Source organism: Protomyctophum parallelum (genome assembly GCF_964188405.1).
Source record: "Protomyctophum parallelum genome assembly, chromosome: 6".
Lineage (NCBI taxonomy): Eukaryota > Metazoa > Chordata > Actinopteri > Myctophiformes > Myctophidae > Protomyctophum > Protomyctophum parallelum.
Genome location: NC_139701.1, coordinates 48,788,718 through 48,804,579, shown reverse-complemented (window position 1 = coordinate 48,804,579; position 15,862 = coordinate 48,788,718). Strand labels below are relative to the sequence as shown.

General features: G+C 44.1%; 1 protein-coding gene across 1 annotated transcript; it reads right to left on the bottom strand.

Moving 5' to 3' along the window:
* Nucleotides 1-506: 506 nt before the first annotated feature.
* Nucleotides 507-15,572, bottom strand: LOC310860828 (chymotrypsin-like elastase family member 3B; the record flags this gene model as incomplete). Its single annotated transcript, XM_083768018.1, has 8 exons — nt 507-524; nt 876-1,028; nt 2,434-2,576; nt 6,103-6,239; nt 7,948-8,076; nt 11,162-11,259; nt 11,881-11,969; nt 15,524-15,572. The coding sequence occupies 8 exons, from the start codon at nt 15,570-15,572 to the stop codon at nt 507-509; spliced, it is 816 nt and encodes a 271-aa protein (XP_083624144.1).
* Between the last annotated feature and the right edge of the window lie 290 nt (nt 15,573-15,862).

Sequence of the window (15,862 nt, the reverse complement as noted above, 5' to 3'; positions counted from 1 at the left end):
TGACCCTAAACTTAAATCCAAATGGCGAAACGCCCTCTTGATTCGTGACGACACGCATGTGCATGAGCACATGATGCAGCACACGCAGATCACACGTGTAATGCTTCATGGTGTCGTCCACAGTTAAGGTGTCGTCCACAGTTAACAGTGTTTCTTTGTATTGAGTTGTGCTTGAAATGTATAGGCCTATACTGTAATTCTGCAAACTGTTAATACATACTTCAATCAATCGATCAATCAATCAATCAAAGATGTACACACATACACACGCTGTGAGAGCAGACACGACTAATAATAATAATGTTTATTGTGACAGACAAGTAATAAAACCATCTGCAGAGATCCAGTAGATCCTTATAGGAATGGAGATCCAGTAGATCCTTAGGAGTGGAGATCCAGTAGATCCTTAGGAGTGGAGATCCAGTAGATCCTTAGGAGTGGAGATCCAGTAGATCCTTAGGAATGGAGATCCAGTAGATCCTTAGGAGTGGAGATCCAGTAGATCCTTAGGAGTGGAGCATCGTCTGAGGAGATGAAATGACAAGAAACAAACGGTATTCAGTCATTATTAAACCCATTTTGGAACCCCTTTTGGTGTCAGCATCATGTTATGCTTTAGCGATTGAAAAATAGCAGATCTACAAGCTCGAGCTTGTAGGTCTGCTATTTTTGAAAAATCAAAGAACCACTGACATAGAAACATAGCTTTTTCAGAAAACTGTCAGGATGTGTAGAAGACACTTTTAGAATCTGATCTCAGGTCAGAATGGGTTAATGAGATGCACGTGCACGTGCACGTGCGTGCGCGCACACACACACACACACACACACACACTCTATAAGTAGGCTACTGTGAACAGGTCAGGCGGTCTTACGTCGCTCAGCCAGGCGCTGAAGGCGGAGTTGCGAGTGAACACGGTGGGCTTCTTCACTTCGTTGCACTGGCGGCTGGACACGAAGCTGGTCACCCCGTGGACGTACCAGCGGCCGTCCCCTCCCTTACAGCTCAGAGGACCCCCCGAGTCCCCCTGAGACACGCAGAGACATGTGGACGGACAGACAGACAGACAGACAGACAGACAGACAGACAGACAGACACAAGAGCAGTGTTGTTTTTGGCAGCACATTTCTGTTTTAGTTTTAGCCGTTGTCTCTTGAATAGTTTTCACTTAGTCTTAGTCACATTTTAGTCACCCGGAATGTGTTAGTGTTAGTCTAGTTTTAGTCGACTAAATGTCACAAGATTTTAGTCGACTAAAATCTACAGGTGATTTAGTCGACTAAAATGTGTTTTGGCGGGCCTTGATGCCGTCGTAACGACTGTTTTTACACTTGCTGAAAATAGCCGATCGGCTATTTTCAGCATGCAACCAAGTGTAAAATGACATATACTGGATCTCTTGTCCACTAGTCCCTTCCTAACATTTTAGTCTAGTTTTTATTTGTTGACGAAATTGTCAGTATATTTAGTCTTAGTTTTAGTCACCGTAGCTTAGTTTTCATTTCGTTTCCATTTAGTTTTCGTCAGTGGAAAAAGGTAGTCGACGAACATTTTTCGTCGACTAAACACTAGAACATTCCAGGTGACTAAAATGTGACTAAAACTAAGTGAAAACTATTCAAGAGACTATGACTAAAACTAAAATAGAAATTTGCTGCCAAAAACAACACTGGTTGTTCCCAGGCTATAGGTGACAGGTAGAGGTAACGTTAGTCAAAGTCGTACGATTAGTCACACACACACACACACACACACACACACACACACACACACACACACGTTGCCGCAGTGAAATGTGTTCTCCGCATTTGACCCATCTCTCTTGGAGCGGGAATCATTAGTAGATTTGACCCTCCCCCAATCCAACCCATCCATGCTGAGTGCCGAGCAGGGAGGCATTGGGTCCCATTTTTACAGTCTTTGGTATGACCCGGCCGGCCCGGGGAATCGAACCCGCGACCTCCCCGGTTTCAGGGCGGACACTCTAACCACCCAGTGGCGTGCACAGACATTTAGAGGGGCAGGTGCTCAAGTGAAAAGAAAGGGCACCTTGTGCAGCGCATTTTGGGGCGGGAAGTTGGGAACCCATTTTGGTGCTTTATATAGCTATTGAAAAATAGCAGATCTACAAGCTCGTAGCGGGCCACCGAGTGGCGCGCTACGAGCTTGTAGATCTGCTATTTTTCTTTAATCGAAGAACCACTGACATAGAAACATAGCTTTAGATTGTGGGGGCCTAAATAATATAGTAGAAGCGTTTTTTTATCAAGAATTGATCAATGTCACCGCATGGTCCACACACTACAAATTAATTCTTATTTTTTTAAGAGCACATTGCCAAATGTGATAAGTGTCTTATCTGTGCACGCCACTGCTATAACCACAAGGCCACTGAGCTTCGTGGACGAGGTGTGACGGTCATATATACGTACGTGGCAGCCAGACACGTGGTCTCCTCCGGCACAGATCATGTTGCCCTTCACGTTGACGCCCCACCAGTCGCTGCTGCTGCACACGCTGTGCGCCACCACGGGGAGAAGAGCCTGCTGCAGGACCTCAGGCATGGGCCCACCCACTGCAGCATATGGGGAGCACGGAGGAGAGGACAATGGGGTTTACTTTGGGCCCACCCACTGCAGCATATGGGGAGCACGGAGGAGAGGACAATGGGGTTTATTTTGGGCCCACCCACTGCAGCATATGGGGAGCACGGAGGAGAGGACAATGGGGTTTACTTTGGGCCCACCCACTGCAGCATATGGGGAGCACGGAGGAGAGGACAATGGGGTTTACTTTGGGCCCACCCACTGCAGCATATGGGGAGCACGGAGGAGAGAGGACAATGGGGTTTACTTTGGGCCCACCCACTACAGCATATGGGGAGCACGGAGGAGAGGACAATGGGGTTTATTCTGGGCCCACCCACTGCAGCATTATGGGGAGCACGGAGGAGAGGACAATGGGGTTTACTTTGGGCCCACCCACTGCAGCATATGGGGAGCACGGAGGAGAGGACAATGGGGTTTATTTTTGGAGTGGTGCGACAACCACTCCAAGGAACAGCAAAAATGTCCGTGTTCACCTATGTGTTGGTTCATATATGTGTTCACCTATGTATGTGTTCATACCAGGGGGGCAGTCAGCCAGATATTTCGTGAAGCCTCATTTGAAATCGGTAGTTCATATAATGGCCTGTTGTGGCGCTGGACTGGACCCAAAAAGCCCCATAGCTCCATAGAGGCCCATGTATTTTGGCCCAACTTCACCTAGACTGTATTACCTTAATAAACATGAATACTTTCTTCTTCCAGTCACTAGTTTAAAGTCTCATTTCTAATGTCATAATATTCTTTTTGGAAAATTATGGTCCCATTAATTAAAAAAATGACCATAAAGTTGCGTATGTTCTGAGGGGCGTGGCTACCGTTACAGTCTATGATCGGGATTCCCCTCCCACTCAAGAGTCTTCTCCTCCCACTCGAGTCAAAATAAAAACCAACGGAGAAGAAGGGGGGAAGTCCCGCCTCGTTGTCTGGGCAGCCAATGACCAGCTGGTACAAAACGGAGCCAGCCAATGGCCAGCTGGTACCAAACGGATCTAGAAAGATGGCGACTTACATCAGGAATTACCATATTATTACAGGCTTCATTTTACGTTCATGTTAGATCTGGGGAACGCTTTGTCCATATTTTTTTACAGTCTATGGTTCATACATAAAAAAAATAAGAACAATTCCAAAACCTTTTTTTTTATGTCACAATCCCTTTAAAAGAAAGAGAAAAGGGGGTTTTCCCCACCCCACCCTCCCACCCCACAAGTTGTGGCACAAATCTTTGAAAATACAGTATATATATTCTTTCAGAATCAACACTTCGTACAATACTCTTCTGTGGACTTTTGGACTGTAGTGTTGGACATACAGAGTAAAGGACATTGTGACTTATAGTTTAGAGACTAATCCACAATGATTAGAGCCAAGTGCCCATGCCTGGCTGCTCGTAGCCCAACGCTGAATGAACATCACGTTACATAACGGCGTCTGTCACATAACTGTAACCGTGCTGGGCTTGAGTGACAGAATGGGAACAGAAGGACACTGTATTTACTGTAGAGGTTGCCCCATGCAGCCACAGAGACGTGTAGCAGTCTGTCCCATGCATATAAACATGTATAAAGGCTATAGATACATGTTCTAGATACATAATTATCTAGAACAGGGGCGGCGGTGGCTCAGGGGTATAGAGTGCCTGGATGGTAACCGTAAGGTTGCCAGTTCGAACCCAGAGTTACTGTCGAAGTGTCCTTGAGCAAGACACTGAACCCCTAATTGCTCCTGATGTGCTGGTTGGTGCCTTGCATGGTTTCCGCTGCCATCGGTGTATGAATGTGTGTGTGAATGGGTGAATGTAATGCACAGTCTCTGTAAAGCGCCTTGGATAAAGGCGCTATATAAACGCACCATTTACCATTATAGAACATTGATATGATGTTTTGTTTTCTCGTTTTGTGTTTTGTTTAGTTGTTTTTGTTCTTTGTTGTCTTGTTCCTGTTAACTGTGTTGTCCTGTCTGTCTTTGTTTTTGTTTTATGTTATGTTTTTTGGGGTTTTTTTTCCTTCTGTTTGCTTTGTTGTATTATTTTACCTCTGAAAGCCATTTATCTGTTAGAAGGGTTAGAAGGCACTATAAGCTTAGGCTTCAGCCTACACCTTTTTGGTCAATGTTTCTTTTGCAAAAAAAAAAAAAGCAGGCACTGTATTGATTTGTTATAATGACCAAAATAAATGAACTCTACTCTACTCTACTCTAGATGGCTCGAGGCGGAGTCTCTGACGTAGGTCACCCGGGGGCCATCTTGCTTCGGGCCTACAGTACAGTACAGTACAGTACAGTATAGTACAGTACGGTACGGTACGGTACGGTACAGTACAGTACAGTACGGTACAGCACGGTACAGTACAGTACGGTACAGTACGGTACAGTACAGTACAGTACAGTACAGTACGGTACAGTACGGTACAGTACGGTACAGTACGGTACGGTACGGTACAGTACAGTACAGTACAGTACAGTACAGTATGGTACAGTACAGTACGGTACAGTACGGTACAGTACAGTACAGTACAGTACAGTACAGTACGGTACGGTACGGTACAGTACGGTACAGTACGGTACGGTACGGTACAGTACAGTACAGTACAGTACAGTACAGTACGGTACAGTACAGTACAGTACAGTACAGTACAGTACAGTACAGTATGGTACAGTACAGTACAGTACAGTACAGTACAGTACAGTACAGTACAGTACAGTATGGTACAGTACAGTACAGTACAGTACAGTACAGTACAGTATGGTACAGTACAGTACAGTACAGTACAGTACAGTACAGTACGGTATGGTACGGTACAGTACAGTACAGTACAGTATACGTTCTATGGCAGCTCAAACTAAAACCGTCATAACTCCCTCAAAATCTTCACGGATTTACAAACGGGTTGGTTTATTACAAACGTTGTCAACGTGGCGATGATTCGGGACGCTTATCTGCTTTTTTTTGTTGATTGAACGTCATATAAAAGCATATAAGTATATGCGGACTGGCATTTATAAACAAACCAAACCGTTTGAAAATCGGTTTGAAAATTATGAGCAAGTTATGGTTATTCAACCCATTCTGAGCGGGCACCCATTTTGGTGTTGGCATCATGTTATGCTTTAGCTATTGAAAAATAGCAGATCTACAAGCTCATATCGCGCCACCGAGTGGCGCGATACGAGCTTGTAGGTCTGCTATTTTTGAAAAATCGAAGAACGACTGACATTTTTAGAATCTGATCTCAGGTCAGAATGGGTTCATCAGACCAGTGTGTGTCCAGTGGAAACCTCGTATGAATCTGATCTCAGGTCAGAATGGGTTAAAAAAAAGTACATTAAAGCCCCATAGACACAATTATGCTGCCGCTCACGTAGCAACGTGGCAGCTCCATTGGCCAGAGCGTCGGTCGGTGAGTCATCTAGCCTTTCTTATAGATAGATTTATCTGGTCCCCGAGGGGCCAGCATCTCCCCCACTATGGGAACATACACATACTGTACATACTGTAGAGGTTGCCCCAGCCAGAGATGTAGCAGTCCGTCCCGTGGTCCAGCATCTCGTCGGCCTCCGGTAGACAGGCCACTCCCACGCTGTCCGTCATGACGGGAGCCTTGTCCAGTTTCAGCAGGGCCAGGTCGTTGCTGCGTGGAGATGATTGATCACAACGATATCACCTGATTATCGATCAGAGAACTCCGTCTATAGAGCGGCGCAGTCCCTCCCCCTTTCAGAACAACGAGTGGCCCAGGAGATGAATCGCAATGCATTTTGACCATATATGCATTTCTTACATTATTTATTTAAAGTCCTTTTAAGCGTCGTATACGAAGCCAACTCTTGTCGTGACAAATCGTGACGACGCACGCAATATTTTGGACCAAACAAAGAATTAGAAAGTAGAAAAAAAAACGTTATACAACACTTTTTGTTGTTGTTTTTCTTCTTTGTAATTATTTGTTTGGTCCAAAATATTGTGTGTGTTGTCATGATTTGTCACGACAAGAGTTGGCTTCGTACGACGCTTAAAAGGTCTTTTAAATAAATACTATAAGAAATGCCTATGGTCAAAATGCATTGTGGTTCATTTCCTGGGCCACTCGTTCTGAAAGGGGGCGACGCTCTATACTGAAGCATCTAGTGGAGATCTGACTTCACTGTAGGGGATAGAAACAGTAGAGAAAACATCCACCGATAAACCTATACACTGCCGACCTTAACATGGAGGACTCTGCCCTGAAGTCTTTGCATTGCTTCAGCGATGCCGTTATAGTTTATAAATCTCCTAATCCTAATCATTTCTATTGGCTATCACCATGAAGACAGCATCTAGGTCCTACAGGGGTGGGCAACTTTGACGATAGAGAGGGCCAATATATTTCCACACTCACTCCAGAGGGGCCACAGTTCGGTACTATTACTGTAATAGCAAAAATATTACTACTCGGCAATTTTTGCTATATTTGAATGGAAAAACAGATTTTTTTTTGTTGCTATTTTTGAATTGGAATCCTGAAAAGTAACCTTTTTTATTGAATTTAAAATGCATTTAGTTATAGTTATGTTAAACTTTATGAACTGTTAACATATAACTACATTGGACATAAAAAGACAATAAACTTTTAATGCTATTTAAATTTAGTCATGAAGTAATTAAAGCGGGTTTGGAATTGTAAACAGCTTAAATCAATACTATCAGTATTCTGATATTAACGTGCGGGCCGCATTAAAGGAGAATTCCATGCTAGAATGCTTTCTTATCTTTCTTACCTTTCTTTGTAGTCGTTACGTCCCCACCAAAGAGGTCCAGGTGTTTTTTTGTGCAAAAACTCCTTATTGGCTATTTCCCCTACCATAAGCCCTAAATGAATTGCATTGCATTGAATGGGAATTGAATGGGGCTATGGGGTGTTATGCTAGTTCGCTTATTTCCATCGAAAGAAGTAGTAAAGTGTGCCGCTTGGGATATTATTTACATTATGAAGAGGATATATACAAAAAATATATAATTTTGAGCGATGGAAGTAAGCGAATTAGCACAACACCCCATTCAATTCCCATTCAATTCAATGCAATTCATTTAGGGCTTATATGGTAGGGGAAATAGCCAATGAGGAGTTTTTGCACAAAATAACACCTGGACCTCTTTGGTGGGGACGTAACGACTACAAAGAAAGGTAAGAAAGCCTTTTAGTATGGAATTCTCCTTTAAGTGAATGTGGGGGCCGCATGTGGCCCCCGGGCCGCCAGTCGCCCACCCCTGATCTATAGGTGATATCGGTGATACAACAACTAGTCGGTCGTCACGTATTGCACGTGGAGGAGAAGACGAAGAAGACGATCAACACCCACCCTTGGTTGACGCGGTCGATGTCCCAGTCGGGGTGGACGAGTCTCCTCAGAACGTCCCTGGTCTGTTCCGTTCCCTCCTGCTTGCTCATGCTGTGTTCTCCTAACACGATGCGGTACACGTCTCCAGGCCTATAGCAGGAACAACACTTTAGTGTTCATATCTCCTAACACGATGCGGTACACGTCTCCAGGCCTATAGCAGGAACAACACTTTAGTGTTCATATCTCCTAACACGATGCGGTACACGTCTCCAGGCCTATAGCAGGAACAACAGCTTTGAAATATAATTTTTTATCCCACGATTTTGTAACCCATTTTTCACCCCTGTGTCAATCATCTAATGTGATCCTGGGCTCTACACACCCTCCGCCAACCTAGTCCCCATATATGGGGGACAAGGGGAGAGCAACGGACTTGAACTCATGCTTCCTTCATGCCTGAGTGTCCAAGTTGCTCCTTTACACCTGACAGGGGGGGAGTTTCCCTGGTTGGACGTCGTAGCGCGTGGAAGGAACACGTTATTCCAACCAGTTCCTTTCCCCTCCATCAGGCGCCCCGGCTGGCCAGGGGGAGGCAGTATAGAGACCAGGATTACTGCATGTTTTTTGTGAGGGTACCTACCATATCATTGTTCATTCATATCTTTGTGTGCACTATAGCTGTGCTATAGAGGCAGACATACGTTTTTCCGTTCTGTGTTTCCTGTGAGGACTGCGGATGGAAATGAGCAACTGTGCTATATCCGGTGTATCTACGTCCATGTGACGTCCATTAATATGCATTATTGTCCTGTCCAAATAAACACATAATAATATAAACAAATAATAATAATATGCATTATTGTCCTGTCCAAATAAACACATAAAGTATAATGTACTCACTTCGTACCATGAAGAGTGCATGCTTTAGTTCCGACACACCATTGGTCCGAACGACAACCTATACCTCAAACCCTAACCTAAGCTAACCATAACCTTAAAGGACCACTTCACCACTTTTCAACCTATCTTCATATAATAGGTCCTCACTAATAATCATGAAAAAATGGCGCAATCTTTTTCTACTCGGTCTGTGTCTCATAGGAGGGCTGTGGGCAGTTCAGAAACCGTCTTCCAGTGACATGATCGATGGGGAATTCAAGCTAATAAAAACTGCAGGCTTTCTAGTCCTGAAAAGTTGCAATGCGAACATGAAAGCCATCGTTCTCACGATAATGAAAATCTAAACGTTTTTGTAAAGAAATCTTGTTTAAAAAAAAAAATCTGCCTAAATATGATGTCACTGGAAGACGGTTTCTAAACTGCCCACAGCCCTCCTATGAGACACAAAATTGCGCCATTTTATCATGATTATTAGTGAGGACCTATTATATGAAGATAGGTTGAAAAGTGGTGAAGTGGTCCTTTAACTTTTGGTACCTTGAATTTGGGGAAATGACCTGACCGGTTGTGGTATAGGGCTCAGAGTCCCATTTCAGGACAGATGAGATGCATTTAGGACAATCTCCAAGCATGGCTTCATACAAGAACAGGTGCATTATGGGAATTGTTCTGGTCTCTCTGTCAGGGAGGACCATCCAACCTTGTTCTATCCACACTTTTCCTGGGCTGTGTGTGCTCCGGTTCCTGTTGATTTCATTGGATATCATTGGTCATCTGACCAGTTTCATTGGCTTTCATTGGATCAAATGGACAGGAACTGGAGCACGCACACTACAGTCCAGGAAAAGTATGGATAAGATACAATGGTGAGTGCCATATGCATCACCCGTAATAAATCGAATCGATGAGTGATAAACGGAGTACTAGTTATTTAACTTATTTTGTTATTTAGAGTGGATGCTGCTGCATGTCTATAGATTATGTCCCCATAATCCAAGACAGACAGGAACACTGCAGCCTCAACTATACCCTCTTTCTGCTAATGACAGGAAAGCTGGCGTTATTTCGATACAAAAAGCCGCAATTTACGAGCACACAGGATGCATGTGCTGTGGCTTGTGACACCTTTGACAGTCTGCATAAGGATGACCTCATATATCACCATGATGTAATCACCACAGCTGCAGCTAATCAAATTAATAATGGTATTTAATAATGGTGTTCGGTAATAGGGGTGTCTATATGAACTAAATAGCATGCACTCTGTGAGCCTGTTTTTAACGCAGGGACTGGCAACCTTGAGGTGTGACGAGATAAAGTAGACCTTTAACCCATTTCTGACCTGAGATCAGATTCTAAAAATGTCTTCCACGTCCTGACAGTTTTCTGAAAAAGCTATGTTTCTATGTCAGTCGTTCTTCGACTCACCAGATGCAGTGTCCGGCCGTCAGAACCCAGCGAGCAGCGATCAGAGGGTCTATAAACCTGACTCACCAGATGCAGTGTCTGGCCGTCAGAACCCAGAGGGTCTAAAGGGACTCACCAGATGCAGTGTCTGGCCGTCAGAACCCAGTGGGTCTAAAGGGACTCACCAGATGCAGTGTCCGGCCGTCAGAACCCAGTGAGCAGCGATCAGAGGGTCTAAACCTGACTCACCAGATGCAGTGTCCGGCCGTCAGAACCCAGTGAGCAGCGATCAGAGGGTCTAAAGGGACTGACCAGATGCAGTGTCCGGACGTCAGAACCCAGAGGGTCTAAAGGGGACTCACCAGATGCAGTGTCCGGCCGTCAGAACCCAGAGGGTCTAAAGGGGACTCACCAGATGCAGTGTCCGGCCGTCAGAACCCAGAGGGTCTAAAGGGACTCACCAGATGCAGTGTCCGGCCGTCAGAACCCAGCGAGCAGCGATCAGAGGGTCTAAACCTGACTCACCAGATGCAGTGTCCGGCCGTCAGAACCCAGAGGGTCTAAACCTGACTCACCAGATGCAGTGTCCGGCCGTCAGAACCCAGAGGGTCTAAAGGGGACTCACCAGATGCAGTGTCCGGCCGTCAGAACCCAGAGGGTCTAAAGGGGACTCACCAGATGCAGTGTCCGGCCGTCAGAACCCAGAGGGTCTAAAGGGGACTCACCAGATGCAGTGTCCGGCCGTCAGAACCCAGAGGGTCTAAAGGGGACTCACCAGATGCAGTGTCCGGCCGTCAGAACCCAGTGGGTCTAAAGGGGACTCACCAGATGCAGTGTCCGGCCGTCAGAACCCAGAGGGTCTAAAGGGGACTCACCAGATGCAGTGTCCGGCCGTCAGAACCCAGAGGGTCTAAAGGGGACTCACCAGATGCAGTGTCCGGCCGTCAGAACCCAGCGAGGAGCGATCAGGGTGCCTCCACACGTGTGGTGGTAGCGGCTGCCGTGCTTCACCTGCAGCGAAATCTGAGGGGAATTAAACCAACAAGCTCCGTTAGAGGGTGCATTTATCCAAGGCGCTTTACATATAGATTGTCTATTAATGTTGAAAAAGTGGCTGATGGGCAAGTTAGTATATAGTGCTGTATTTATATATCTATTTATTGTCTTTTGTTTAATTAATCTATGATGGCCGGTTATAAATGTCATTAGTATTGTAATGCTATAGTACACATGTTCTTCTTATCTGTAACTATTTATTTATTTGGATCACAATGGAAATAAGTCCTCTGACTTTTTGTGCAATCCTGATGGTTCTGTACTGCTCTGTATCATGAATATATCAAATAAATCAAATAAAACTACATTACATTCACCCATTCACACACACATTCACACACTGATGGCGGAGGAAACCATGCAAGGCACCAACCAGCACATCAGGAGCAATTAGGGGTTCAGTGTCTTGCTCAAGGACACTTTGACACTATAACTCTGGGGGAGCCCGGGTTCAAACTCTACCCCTGAGCCACCGCCGCCCCCCTCCGTTACCATGGTAACTGGACAAGTTCGGGACACAAACAAACACACACACAGGAGATGAGAACATGGATGGTGAGAGGTCGTCTAGCCTATACGGTACGGTACCTGCCAAGGCCAGCTGTGAGGTCGGGCATCCTGTCCGTTCACCACCCTGCTGGCGTGGGGCTCAAACGTGGGGCTGCCACACCCACACGCTGCAGGAGAGGAAAAAACACATGATGGCACAGTTTGAATGCTTGATCCTTCACCTCACGCACTGTACATTCTATACTGTGTGTATACTGTATCCAGGGGTAGGCAACCTTAGGCACCAGTGCCAACATTGGCACAAAGGAGGGTGATCACTGGCACACTGGCAGAGAGAGTATTTTTGGTTTTAAATTTAAAAAAATGCAGTCAAATAAATGAAGTCCCTCACATTAGTGTGTAAATTACATCCTGCATTCTACATTAATTAAAACTGAACTCTGCCCTGAGTCTAATGATCATTATAACAACGTGAAAGAAAATATTTAAAAATAAGGAAAAACTTTATATTTGTTCAACTCAATCAAAATAAGTTGGAATTTTTCCTGTGGTGTCATTAAAATTAATTAATGTTGATATGGCACACTGACGATCTAGAAAATAAAAACATGGCACTTCATTTAAAAAAGGTTGCAGACCCCTGCTGTATACTGTAGGCCAGGGGTGGGCAACTTTGACGATGGAGAGGGCCATATATTACTGTTGTAGCAAAAAATAGCCGATCTACAAGCTCAAAACGCGTCGCATCGACTATCTTTGCTATAATCGAATTGAAATCTTTCATTATTTTTCGCTGTTTTTGAATTGGAATCCTGAAAATTAACATTTTTCATGTCATTTCAAATGCCTTTAATTATACGTGTGTTGAAGCAATGAGCTACTGATTTAGACTGAAGTAATTAAAGCAGGTCATGTTGGCATGTTGTGGAATTGTAAACATGCTGAAACCAATATTATATCAGTGTTCTGACATTAACCATGAGGGCCACATTAATTAACCCATTCTGAACGGGAACCCATTTTGGTGTTAGCATCATGTTATGCTTTAGCTATTGAAAAATAGCAGACCTACAAGCTCATAGCGCGCCACCGAGTGGCGCGCTACGAGCTTGTAGGTCTGCTATTTTTGAAAAATCGAAGAACGACTGACTTTTTTTTAAATCTGATCTCAGGTCAGAATGGGTTAATCAGACCAGTGTGTGTCCAGTGGGAAACCTCGTATGAATCTGATCTCAGGTCAGAATGGGTTAAGTGAAGGTGGGGGCCGCATGTGGCCCCCGGGCCACCAGTTGCCCACCCCTGCTGTAGGCCTATACTCCTCGATGTGTGCCATTTGAAAATGTCACATGCCATTATGGTATAAGACGGTGTCTTATTAGGACACTGTCAAAACATTTCAGTGAGAAAGCGTGCAAAGCCTGGTGGTGTTGTTGTGAAAATGCTGGGGGATTCCTCTTTACGATGAAAAGAAGTGTCGAAAAGTGACTGTTTTCAGTAACAAAAGAGAAGAATTAAGAGGCAGAAAAGTGAAAAGAACATAGTAAGTATTTCCAGAGAAAATGCAGAAAAAGTACAGGAGAGCCGGAAGTGTTGGAATGGCACTTCTGCATAAATGGTGAATAAATGGTGCATTTATATAGCGCCTTTATCCAAGGCGCTTTACATAGATTGTGCATTACATTCACCCATTCACACACACATTCACACACCTTTACATGGATTGTGCATTACATTCACCCATTCACACTCACACCGATGGCAGCGGAAGCCATGCAAGGTACCAACCAGCACATCGGGAGCAATCTGGGGTTCAGTGTCTTTCCCAAGGACACTTCGACATGCATGTGGACAGGAGGAGGAGCCGGGATTCAAACCGCAGACCCACGGATCATTGGACGACCTGCTCTACCTCCTGAGCCACAGCCACCCCAGTACACAGTACACTCAGAAAATCCTCAAACAATAATTATGTTAGTGCCATTACCATTAGGTTTGATTCAAGGTTTCAGATCCTCAACATTGTAACAGCAACATAATGTACAATTATACAAAGCCTGATGGAGGGGAAAGGAACTGTTTGGAATAACGTGTTCCTTCCACGCGCTACGTCCAACCAGGGAAACTCCCCCCTGTCAGGTGTAAAGGAGCAACTTGGACACTCAGGCATGAAGGAAGCGTGAGTTCAAGTCCGTTGCTCTCCCCTTGTCCCCCATATATGGGGACTAGGTTGGTGGAGGGTGTGTAGAGCCCAGGATCACATTAGATGATTGACACAGGGGTGAAAAATGGGTTACAAAATCGTGGGATAAAAAATATATTAAAAAATAAAAAAGTACAATTTGCAAACAACACAAGGTAATTCATCAAAGGCATAGAAATATAGTCATCTAGGATCACCAGTAAACCTTTAGAACCTAACAGAATATCTGTGCAATGGCACTATAACACTATAGAATTCCAGATCAATAATAATAATGATTAATCTGTCTTAAACATAACATGTTATCTAAATTATATATGTTATTGTTGGCCTTAATTAGCAATACACCTGCAAGGTTGTCAAGGCTAGGGCAAGCACCTACGGCAAGTGCAACGTAATAAAAAGCAAATCATTAAAAATAACAGCAATAAGTAGTACGGTATGCACACGATACATGTTGATGTATCATAGCACCAGTGTTGTTCTATTTTAGATTAGTCATACTCTTTGGAATTAAACTTCATTTAGTCATGTTATAGTCACCTGAAATGTTTTAGTGTTGTAGTCTAGTTTTAGTCGACTAAATATCATACGATTTTAGTTGACTAAATCCACAGTTGATTTAGTCGACTAAAATGTATTTTTGTGGGCCTCGTTGTCGTCGTAATGACTGATTTTACACTTGCTGAAAATAGCCGATCTACAAGCTCACAACGCTTGTGAGCTTGTAGATCGGCTATAGATTCTGCTATTTCCAGCATGCAACCAAGTATAAGATGACTTATACCTTATCTCTTGTCCACTAGTCCCTTCCTAACATGTTAGTCTAGTTTTAATTTGTTGACGAAATTGTCACTATATATTTAGTCTTAGTTTTAAGTCATCATAGCTTAGTTTTAATTTAGTTTCCATTTAGTTTAATCCGCCAGTGAGACAAAAACAAACTGCATGGCACACTACTTTCTCAGTACCATGTCAGTGGAGAAACGGAGGCCTGCTTACAGTGTTGTTTTTGGCAGCAAATTTCTATTTTAGTTTTAGTCATAGTCTCCTGAATAGTTTTCACTTAGTCTTAGTCACATTTTAGTCACCTGGAATGTGTTGGTGTTAGTCTAGTTTTAGTCGACTAAATGTCATAAGATCTTAGTCGACTAAATCTACAGGTGATTTAGTCGACTTGCGGGCCTTGTTGCCGTCATAATGACTTATTTTACACTTGCTGAAAATAGCCGATCTACAAGCTCACAACGCGTCGCAGCGCGACGCGTTGTGAACTTGTAGATCTGCCATTTTCAGCATGCAACCAAGTGTAAAATGACTTATACTGGATCTCTTGTCCACTAGTCCCTTCCTAACATTTTAGTCTAGTTTTTATGTGTTGACGAAATATATTTAGTCTTAGTTTTAGTCACCATAGCTTAGTTTTCATTTAGTTACCATTTAGTTTTCGTCAGTGAAAAAAGGTAGTCGACGAACATCTTTCGCTTAGTTTTAGTTGACGAAAACAACACAGTTACCCACCGTATGCCACCAGAAGCAGCACTGAAGCCAGTCCCTGTAGCAGCACCATGGTCGATCAGTCAGTCCAGTCTAGTCTGTCACACAGTTCAACCTCTCTAGTTATAGACCCAGACCCAGACCCTCGTTCACCAAGACCCTGAGAGCACGTCAGACCATATCTGGGAAACCGTCAGGTTTGCGTCCCTCTTATCAACATTGTTATCTGTAGACGCTGCCAGAATTAGCATGCATGGGAAGAACTTACTGTGCCACAGATGTGTACTGTACGTGTACTGTACCATGATGACTCTGTGGTACAGTACAGTAACACAACGCAGCGCTGCCTGGGAGCCATGCGCT